Genomic DNA, 11,541 nt, shown 5'->3' with positions numbered 1-11,541 from the left:
CATATTCGATTGAATCGGCCTCGGGACCCCATCCTGCGTTGTCGATGTAGAGCTAGCCGCGATGACTCTTCGCCATCCGTCCCACAGCATATCCCTTAAGTCCATCGAAGCTGCCCTTCAAGAACTCAAAACCATCGTGCGATAGCCCCACGGTGGGCGCCAACTATCATGGGTTTGTCACGGCAGATGTCCTTGTGAAAGGACTTAGTCGTGGAGCCATCGCTACGGGTTAGCTTTAAGGGGTTAAACCGGACAAGGGGACACGGGGAATTTTATACTAGTTCGGCCCCTTCGAGGAAGGTAAAAGCCTACATCTAGTTGTGATTGGTATTGCTAGGGTTTCGAAGGCCAGGGAGCGAATCCGCTTTGTCTGGCTCTCGAGTTGTTGTCTGTCCCTAAACCGCTGCCGGGTCGTCCCTTTATATATATAGGTTAACGCCCGCCGGTTTATAGAGTCCCGAAGCCGGATCATAAATGTATCCAGCTCGGTCTCTATCCTTCCTATCTTACAATACAAATTACATGACTAAGCTGGTTTACATTTACAGGCTTTAACCCGCCTTTGGGCCTTGGGCCTCCATGAAGCGCCATCATCCTTGCATTTTTATGGGCTTCTAATCTTCAAGGAGTCAACCCGGCTACATAAGGCCGGTTTACCTCCAGTAGTAATATCCCCAACATCTTCCCTTGCCCAGATCTCGTGCGGATCGAGAAAATGCCCGCTGAGCGCCTGCTCCAGACCCACCTGCATGGTTGCCCTGACAAAGAAGGGCGCCGTCGCGCTCAACGCCACCTTCATCACCTACACGCTCGCAGTCTCGCGGCGGCTGACGTGGACAACTTCAGGTTCGTCTGCGTGGAGATGCACGGCGACAGCACGGTGGCCTGCTCGTCAGGGGTCCTCGACCTCAGTCGGGACCGGCATTCCCTGGCGTCACGGGTCATTCTGTCTCCGGACACGCCTGCCTTCCCTACTGCCTGCCCCTGTACATTTCCAGAGTAGACGTGAAACACTTTTCTAATACATGCTGGATATTTTTTCAAATACATGATCTACATTTTTCAAAATACATGTTTTGTAAACTTTTCTGAATACATTGTAACACTTTTTTCAAATACATGTTGTACATTTTTTAAATGGCAATGCCTTTTCTAAAACTACCCAAACATTTTCTTTAAATTGTATAAATAATTTTCAAAATTTCGTGGGCATTTTCAGAAACATGTGAATATTTCTTTAAAATATGACGATACATTTTGAATGGAAATAACCAAAATTAACCGATGCAAACTTTTTTTGCATTCGTATATAACATTTTATAAAATGTCAAGAAAGATTTTTGAAATGTGGGAATTTTTCCATAAAATGAGACGTACACTTTTTTAATGTCATGAAACATTTTTTTACATTACATAAACATATATTTTACATTGTATACATATTTTTGTAAAATTTTGCATACAATTTTTTGATATGCGGGAACATTTTCTCATTGTATGAACATTCTTTTTTAAAGTTGTCAACAATTTTTAAAACTGCGCTAACAAATTATTTATACTATGTTAACATTTCTTCAAATTCATGTTCTAAATTTATTAAGTACATTTAAGTTTTGATATATGCATTTAACTTAAATTTTTAAGGGTTTTCAATTCAAATGAAAGTGAAAGAGTGGAAAAGAAAGGAAATTTGGGCGATGTCAGCATGATGATCTAGGCCCTAATGGGCCGGCCCTCCACCTTCGCGGTTATGTATGCGTGAGCGAGGTCAGGCTGCGCCTTTGGGACCAACATGGGCTTTTCTTGAATGCTTGTCTTTTCCACCTTTTATTATTGTCACGGGCTACCCATACGGAAGAGATAAACCGAAACGAGGTGATTTTGGTGTGCATTTCTTAATTACCAGTTGGTTTCCTTTTTTGTTTTTTATCTTTATTTTTTCTCTATCATTCTATTTCTACAGTCTGTTTTAAGCCTTTTTATTTTCACCTTTATATGTACCATTTTAACTAATTTATAATTACATGAGATTTAGTTAATTCTAGAATGTCAATCTTTATATAAGTAATGTGGGTTTTTATAGCATTCAAGTTCTATTGTCTCCATACATTTTTTTTGCCTATTGGGTACAAAATTCGACCGATTAATGGTCGGTTGATTAATCCAGTTAATAGGATGATTCATCGATTAATTGCTACTCCCAAGCCGAGCGAGTAGGTACCAGTTAACGATTTGCTCAACACTCAAAAAAGTTACGTATCATTTGTTTGTGACATGTGCTATTTTTCTTCTTCTTCTTTTTTCACTTTTGGCCTTGCAATTTTGGACAATCCAAGACACGAGGAACAGAAAAAAGACAACACATCAGTAAAAAACCACAAATACAAAAGTAAAAGAAGAAAAAGAAAAGAAGCACAAAGCTGACTGCATGCATGTGCAGCCCAATATCAGCCCATGTTGCCGCACCTAGACAATAGACAGACTCGCACTAAAGCACGAAGTTGGCATGCTTGTTAGTTGTCCCTACGGAAGTTCCCCTAGGGCGAAAAACCTAGGGTTTCGACATCTTCGGGCGCCACTGCCGGAATTCTACCTCCGCCCCGCTCATCGATCGAACACCTCTGGGCTTGGGCTGATCAAGGGGGATCCTGGTGATTCTACCCGGCCTCGGTCTAGTGGGGTTTCCGATTGGGTAAGAAGGCGTACAGATCGGATCTCAAAGGATGTCGGAGGCTTCGAGATCGCAGAGGAGACATGAGAAGGAGTCAGCGGAGGATCTTCTGGCAAGGCTTACGCTGCAGGAGGAGGAAGAAGATGATTTCATCTGGGAGGAAGAGCTGCCGGACATGCTGGAGCCGGCGAAGTGGCTTGCCATCGTTCGAGTCCACACACCGAAGTCTTTCAGCCCTAATGCTCTGTACAATGACATGAGGGCGGCCTGGAATCCAGCAAAAACAGTGGACTGGAGGAAAATCAAGGGAAATTTGTTTACGACACAGTTTGGTTGCTTGGGCGATTGGAATAAGGCTATGGCCGAGGGACCGTGGCTGTTCAGAGATCAGGCGGTGATTATGCAGGAGTATGATGGGTTTAAGAACCCCGTGTGGGCGCAGATTCATCGCCTGTCGGACAGGTTCCTTATCGAACCGGCGGTAAAGGGTTTGGCTTCCAGGATCGGGGAGGTGGAAGAGGTTCAGCTAAAACTTCCTGCTGGTTTCTTTGGGGAGTTTGTGAGGGTCAAGGTGAAGATTGACATCAACTCCAAAATCAAACATTTCGTTACAGCCAAGAAGGGAGAAGAGAGAGTCAAATATCAGATCAAGTATGAAAAGCTTCCAACCTTTTGCTACAATTGTGGTGAGTTTGGTCACTAGCATGAGGAGTGCGGAGATGGAGAGCACGATGAAACAAAGTTTGAATGCGGGGATTTTGTGCTAGCTGACAATTTTGGTTTCAAGCCGACCGGTCGGGGGAGCCTTGGAGGACAGAGGGGCCGTGGAGGACAATGGGCAGGAGGCCGAGGAAGGGGGAGAGAGCCCTACAATCCAAACCAAAGCTGGTGTTTTAATGATAGGCAACCAATGCAGTCAGAAGAGAATAAAGACTCAGGAGGGGCTGAACAAGAGGTGGAAGGAGCTGTACCTCCTTCAGAAGATGTGGTAGTTAGCCATGGTACCCAACTTTCAAATAAGCGCCTTTCGGTTGAGAATGCTACGAGCCCAACAGTAGAGGTGGTGGCTGCAAGTGATTCCCTTGCGCTGGTGACGGTGGAACAACACGGAGTGCCTCCACTACCGCCGGTGTATTTGTCCCCTAGAAAAGAGTGCAAGCGACCGAAGAAGGGAGGGAAGGAACAAGATGAAGATATTGATGGGTCCCTGAAGATCAAGGTGGAAAGCATGAAGGAGAAGATCATGAGTGCATCATCGGCGGGCTCCCCCGAGGAGTGCCGCCGGGCACAATGAGTATCCTCAGCTGGAACTGTCGCGGCGCGGGCAAAGCGGCGACAGTTAGAGAACTTCGCGAAATCGCGAACAATTTTGCCCCTACCCTCTTTTGTATTGTTGAAACTTAGATTGATAGATCAAGGGTAGAAAATCTTACTGGAAGTATTGGTTATGACAATGGATATGCTATAAGTAGTCAAGGTAGAAGCGGAGGACTAGGGCTGTTTTGGAATAATCCAATAAAAATTGAGGTTCTTGGTTCTTTTGTGTATCACATAGATTGCTCGGTAGAGGAACCTGGTAGCGATCTGTGGAGAATGACACTTATCTATGGAGAGGCACAGACTCATTTGAGATATAAAACCTGGGATGTTTTGAAAGGAATCAGTAATCTAAGCGATCTCCCGTGGGTGTGTATCGGGGATTTCAACAAAGTGTTACGTCCAGACGAGCAACAGGGTATAGGAGAGAGAATAAATGCCCAAATCCAGGGTTTTCGATATGCGGTTGATGTGTGCATGTTGATGGATATAGGCTACCAAGGCCACTTCTGGACATTTGAAAAGAAGGTTACAGGGGGAAGCTATACCCGCGTCCGACTAGATCGATCTTTGGCAACTGCAGAATGGAGTGAGAGGTTTCCAAATGCACATGTAAAACACCTAGCAGCTGCTACCTCGGATCACTGCCCCATCTTGTTGGAATTTCAAGGGAGGGCACCAAAATACAAAAAGGATTTTATGTACGAGCTAATGTGGGAAACACACGATGAATGGAGTGATACAATCAGGTCTAGCTGGACAGGCGATCCGATGGAGTGTATGGCAGACTTGAAAGCAAAACTGAACCGAGTGTCGGCGCAGTTAGGCTCCTGGAACAAAAACACCTTCGGTTCAGTTCAGAAGGAGATCAAAAGTTTGAAGGTGGAGCTAGACCGACTCCACGGTGATCCAACCAGAACAGCGCCAACACGCATTGAGCTAAAGATCAAAGAAAAATTGATTGAGTTATATCATAGGGAAGAAATAATGTGAAGGTAACGTTCGAGGTTGGAGTGGCTCTCGGCAGGAGACAAAAATAGCCATTTCTTTCACCTTCGGGCTAGTGAGAGAAGGAAGCGGAACATGATTAAGGCCTTAGCAACATCGCTGGGTGTGATGACAGAGAACCAGGGCGAGCTAAAGGCTATGGTGACAGAATTTTATAAGAACCTATACACAACAGAAGGTGTATTTGGAGTAGAGGCTGTTCTAGCAAGTGTCCCGGTAAAGGTGACGGATCATATGAATGCCCATCTTCTTGCACCATACACAAATGAAGTTAAAACAACCCTCTTTCAAATGTTTCCGGCTAAGGCACCGGGACCGGACGGGTTCCCAGCCCATTTTTATGAACGGCATTGGGACATCTGCGGGATGAAGTTACTAGGGCAGTCTTGAGAATCATCAGAGGAGAGGAAAGTGCTGCATGCGTCAATGACACAGTACTGGTTCTTATCCCGAAGGTACTAAATCCGACACTACTCTCCCAGTTTTGGCCTATAAGCCTGTGCAATGTAATATATAAAATTGCTTCCAAAGTAGTTGCAAATAGGCTCAAAGTCATCCTCCCAGACATCATATCTCAGGAACAATCAGCGTTTGTCCCAGGCAGATTGATCACAGATAATATCATATGTGCGTACGAGTGCCTGCACTTTATGAAAAGAAGCAAAGCTAAATCTAACAGTTTTTGTGCTTTGAAGTTAGACATGATGAAAGCATATGATAGACTGGAGTGGCCATACCTTCGAGCTATGATGGAGAAATTGGGGTTTGCACACTCCTGGATTGACATAGTGATGGACATGGTACAATCTGTATCTTTTTCTGTTCTTTTTAATGGTGAGAAGCTAGAACAGTTTAATCCCACCAAAGGCATTCGACAGGGGGACCCAATCTCCCCGTACCTTTTCTTGATTGCAGCAGAGGGCCTTTCGTGCCTTTTAAGATCCAGTTCTCAGTCGTCTAGTTTGGAAGGGATCAAGGTGGCTCCGACAGCTCCGGCTGTTAACCACCTCCTCTTTGCTGACGATAGCATGTTGCTTTTCAAATCAAGTGCGGAGGGGACTGCTAGGGTTTCGGAATTATTGGAGACATATTGTAATGCTTCAGATCAGAGGATAAACAATTAAAAATCTTCAATATTTTTCAGTAAAAGGTGCCCACAAACAATCAAGGATGAGGTCAAGCAGATTTTGAATGTGACAAATGAGTCATTGAGTGAAAGGTACTTGGGGATGCCTACGGAGGTTGGTCAATCTAAAATGGGTACCTTCAAATACTTGAGGGACAGAATTTGGGACAAGGTGAGAGGGTGGATGGAAAAACTCCTTTCAGTGGGAGGAAAAGAAGTGCTCATCAAATCAGTGGCGCAAGCCATCCCAGTTTACTCAATGGCGTGCTTTCGATTACCAAGAGGACTATGTGAAAACATTGCTTCCATTATCCGTTCGTTTTGGTGGGGTAGCAAGCAAGGAAAGAGGAAGCCAGCGTGGGTATCATGGGATGTTATGACAAAACCCAAGTATCTTGGTGGTATGGGTTTTAGGGACATGGAGATTTTTAATCTTGCTTTGCTGGCTCGCCAAGCTTGGAGGTTGTTGAATGAACTGAACTCTCTCAGTGCAAGAATTTTAAAAGCGGCATACTTTCCAAATACAGATTTCCTCGAGGCAGAAGTAGGCAATCACCCATCACAAATTTGAAGGGTTGTTCTCGACGGACGAGATGTATTAAGGCAAGGTATTGTGAGGCGTATTGGCAATGGGAATACGACAAATATTTGGAGAGACAATTGGCTACAGCGGGCTGGACCCTTGAGACCGATAACTTCTCTTACTCCCAACCCGCCGCATTTAGTGTCTGATCTTATAGATACGACCACAACATCATGGAAGGAGGAGCTCATTCGTACTACCTTTGTACCTTTCGATGCTGATTCCATTCTATCCATCCCTATATGCACTAGGGCTATTGAAGATTTTTGGGCCTAGTCAGCCGAGAGGAACGGTAGATTTTCAGTGAGCTCTGCTTATAGGATGATCATGTCCAAAAAGGAGGACCGAGCGAACTGGTTAGAACACAATCCTGGGGGATCGACACTGAATTCAGATCGCGGGGATTGGGCAATACTTTGGAAGATCAGGGTACCTTCAAAGCTCAGGGTTTTTCTTTGGCGGCTGGCGAGGCATTCCATGCCAACAGCGGATCTCTTACACCACCGGCACATGTCAGATTCTCAGCTGTGTTCTTTGTGCGGTAGGGAGGACTCATGGAGGCATGCTCTACTAGAGTGCACTATGTCAAGATGCATTTGGGCGCTATCAGAAGAGGAGGTGGTACAACAGTTAAGTTTGAATATGAACCCAAATGCAAAAAACTGGCTCATGGAGTTGCATGACAGTCTATGACATGAGCATTTTCTCAGGCTGGTGGTGACCCTTTGGGCGACATGGAAAGCCCGTCGTAAGGCGATCTATGAGGGAGTGTTTCAAAGCCCTCAAGGTACTGGCAAATTCATACAAGCCTATATAGCAGATTTGCAGGTCATCGCCGGTGTGGGGAGTAGCCGGGTAACATAGCCACCAGCAAGATCAAGTAATTGGATAGCACCTCCGGACCAATATGCCAAAATCAACGTAGATGCGGCGGTCAGAGCCAGCCAGGGATGGGGAGTGGCTGCTGCAATATGTCGTGACCAAGCGGGCTCCTTTCAGGGTGCTTCGGCTCTTGTTACCAGAGGAATCAAGGACCCATCGACGCTGGAAGCAATGGCGGACAGGGAGGCCTTGGCGCTTGCTGAAGATCTCAACTTTCACAGGGTTCACGTTGCATCGGATTGCAAAATCGTGGTGGATGATATCAAGAGCAAAACGCCAGCTACATATGAAGCTATTTTGCATGAAATTATAGAACACAGTTCATCGTTTATTTCTTGTAATTTTGTGCATGAGTTTAGGAGCTCGAATGCCGAGGCTCATAATCTAGCGAAGCATAGTTGAAGTTGAGAGTTGGCCGCCATGTGTGGTTAGGCAACCCGGTAATCTTTCTTTTGTACCTTTGAACATTGGCACAAGTTAATAAAGGCTTCGCCTGATTCTCTCAAAAAAAACCTAGACAATAGACAACCGGCAAAAAAAGGAAAACTTGTCTACGAGAAAAATATAGGGACATAAGTGATCGACAGAGGTATATGTATGATCAATTAAATTAGATGGATGGTGTCTACTAACCTGTCAGATCTAGAGTTTGATGGCGTGTCTAGGGTGTTACCCCGGTCTGGTTCGTCCAATGGTAATGGTTTCGTCTTTGTCGAGCCACTTTAGAGGTCCGCGAAGCTGCATATCCGTGATGGAGCTACGTCAAGCTCAAGTGTGAAGGTGATCCGTCATGTTTTATTTTGATGGCTGCTATGATAATGCCAGAGGCAGGTGATGGATGTTGATGTCAAGATCAGAAGATTTTTGGCCTTGTTTATAATTTTACTTTTTGATTGATGTTTCTTTATGTAAAGGCTAGCAGTTTGTTGTCTTTTTAGTTTTGTCGAGTCGGTATAATATAAATGAGACACGTATTCAAAAAGAAAAACTGACCTTTCAACCCCTGCGTGGGGTGAGAAAAATCTAACAAAACTGACATCCCAAATAGGTATGATATAAATGAGACACATACCATGCATCATTTACAACCACCGAAAAATGTGTGAGTGATCTTTGCAAGGGGTGGTCGCGTGACGATGGAGATGGACTGCCATGCTACGTGTCATCGATGGGCCACGCGCCCACGCGCCCACGCGGCCCACGCCAGCTAGAATCGCTTCACGGAGGCTGACCACGCTATTGCACTGCGCATAGGACGCTGCACCTAGCGTTCAGCTCGCCCTACCCCTACGTTTACAATCAGTCCGAAACGTGGAGTAGCATCAACATGGACAAGGGCGGGCGGTGCAGCGTGGAGTAGAGTAGTGCTCTACCGTCTGCCTGGTCGCTTCTCGCTTTTGAAGCAGCGTACGTCACGGATCGTGTCCCGGGGGTGTGGGGGGGGGGGGGGGGGGGGGGGGGACAGAGGCCCCGGTTCTACTCCTCCCGGTAGCCGCTGAGGCTGAGTCGACGACGTGCACGCATGCACTTGGACTGACGGTGGCGAAGCAGCAGTGCTTCACAAGTGTCGTGAAACCCACCTCACGCCATGGACGATGGAGCAGGAGCAGCAAGCTTTCCTCCAATCCTTTTTAGTTCGTATATAAGATTTGTCTAAAGTTAAGCCTCATAAAGTTTGACCAATTTTATAGAAAAAAATATCAACATTCACAATGTGAAATCAATACTTGTTTATGCATCAGGACTTAAAGTTTCATATTGTATAATTTTAGCATGATAGATGTTAATATGTTTTCATATAAATATGGTCGAACATTGAGAAATTTGAATTCAGACAATTTTTATATGCAAAGTAAAAATGACCTGAGGAAGTACCAGAGCAGCCCTCACATGACCACATGGCTTAGTGGTATTTTACATTCTTTTATTACTTCAAGGTTCAGGGTACTAGGGACTTATGACTGACTGTGGAAATAAGCTGTCACCTTTTTTTCAAGGACGCGTTTAGATGCGCTGACTAATTTGAACTCCACGCACAACATCGTACATTTAATGCTAATCGTAAAAAGAAAATAACATCGTACATTTAATGCGCTTTCACGCCACCGACTCGCACTGATCGGATCCGGAATGTACTACTACTTAGGTCCAGGGCTAGCTAGCTATAAAGACCGCACGGCTGGGCCTGTCACTCCGCAAGCTAGCACAGCCCTGATTCTGAAGCATCGATCGAGCTTGAGTTTCCTAGTTTTGGTGATTTGCATTGCAGAGTGGCCGAATGGTGGCTCAGGGAAGAGGCAGTGCGGCCACCGGTCTGGTCGCCGGCGTCGTGCTCCTGTGCGCGCTCCTTCCAATCACCGGCGCGGCCGCGATGGCGCGGCAGGCGCCGAGGACGTACGTGGTCGGCGACGACAAAGGGTGGGGTCGCGACCTCAACTCATGGTGGCCGAACGGGAAGACCTTCTACGCCGGCGATGTGCTCGGTGAGTCGTTGCTGTTGTGATGTTCTCTTCCAGCTAGGCATGCAGCTAGCTGGCCATGGGCTATGGCGTTCTCCATTGTTGCATGGGTTGCGTACTTACATGTGTTGATGGAACGGCTGCAGTGTTCAAGTACGACAAGGAGCTCCACGACGTGTCGGTGGTGGGCGGCAAGGGGTACCAGCGGTGCGAGGTGCCGAGGCACAGCGCCAAGAGGTGGGTGATGCGCACCGGGAACGACCAGGTGACGCTGCGCAGGGGCAACAACTACTTCATCTGCGGCCTGCCGGGCCACTGCGACAAGAACATGAAGCTCGCCGTCAAGGCCTGGTAGATCCATCCATCTGGCTGCATAATGTCCGCAAGGCCTACCGGCCGGGGTACATCATCATCAAGCAGTGCTTGCATGCTTGGCCTGGCCGTCGGTTAAGTGTCCGTGTCTTGCTGGGTTCTCGAGTTAATTTATTTGCCTCTCGAATTGGGGTTGTCACTTGTATTAGAAACCTAATTTATCGTGGATTATGTGTGTCGTCATCGAGTAAACTTGATGTTTTCTCTATGTTATTCTACTAGCAAACATTCTCGTGCGTTGCAACGGGAGAAAAAAAAAAGTTGACATGCTTCGCTGCAAAGCAAACGTCAATTACCATTAGTCAAGCAGCTGGACAGATAGAGGATAAGTTTGATAATAACAAAAATGATGAATTGATTACCAATAGGATTCCTTGAGGCTCTAGTTCGAAACTTGGGACATGAATCTTAGTAAACTAATCAGATGACAACCTTATCTTTTAGATTACCATAATACTAATAAAATTATCATACACATAGTGCTTCTTCTGAGTTACCGACATTAAAAAGTAAAAATGTGGTATACTTTGTCGGACGTCCAGACATACATGGTGTGGTAACCGTGATGTCCCGTATAGATATTCTAACTTACTGTTTTGCTTAGTCTGTTGCACCTCAATTCACAGCTAGACTAGCTAGACGTAATTTCCTCTTTTCTGGCTTTATTGGACATGCAAGCATATATGTTTTTGCCAGGTGTTCTTTAACCAGTGTATATATGTTAGTCCAACATTGTCTAATACTTATCCATATATGTATGATGTTTGTTTTCTTTTTAGTTTCGCCTCCTCGTGGATACTATGAGTTCGTGAGGGACAAAAACAGAATATATTTTTGCGAACAAGACAAAAACAGAGTTAAATTCAACCTTAAAATAAAAAATGTAGCATCAAATTCTGTAAGAGAATGAACATATCTGTGCACGCTAACACGCCTCGGAGATTCCTTAAAAAAATAAGTCTTGGAGATATTTGATGACACCCTCGCTAGCTAACGTCTCAGAGTTGAAAGGAGGAAAACTCAACATGGGTGCACGTCGGCTGATTTTCTCTTTTGAGAGCTAACACGTTGGCTAGGTAGTAGTAGAAATCAGCGGTCTCGCTGGCGCTCCACGCCCCACATG

At 45.6% G+C, this 11,541-nt stretch overlaps 1 protein-coding gene across 1 annotated transcript; it reads left to right on the top strand.

The window, feature by feature from the left end:
- Positions 1–9,777: 9,777 nt before the first annotated feature.
- LOC123151791 (basic blue protein) lies at positions 9,778–10,886 on the top strand. The gene is made up of 2 exons (XM_044571438.1): positions 9,778–10,070; positions 10,193–10,886. Exons 1-2 carry the CDS (start codon positions 9,866–9,868, stop codon positions 10,399–10,401), a joined length of 414 nt encoding a protein of 137 aa, XP_044427373.1. The 5' UTR covers positions 9,778–9,865; the 3' UTR covers positions 10,402–10,886.
- Positions 10,887–11,541: the final 655 nt, after the last annotated feature.

Source organism: Triticum aestivum, chromosome 7A (genome assembly GCF_018294505.1).
Source record: "Triticum aestivum cultivar Chinese Spring chromosome 7A, IWGSC CS RefSeq v2.1, whole genome shotgun sequence".
Taxonomy (NCBI): domain Eukaryota; kingdom Viridiplantae; phylum Streptophyta; class Magnoliopsida; order Poales; family Poaceae; genus Triticum; species Triticum aestivum.
This window is presented reverse-complemented; position numbering and strand designations above follow the sequence as displayed.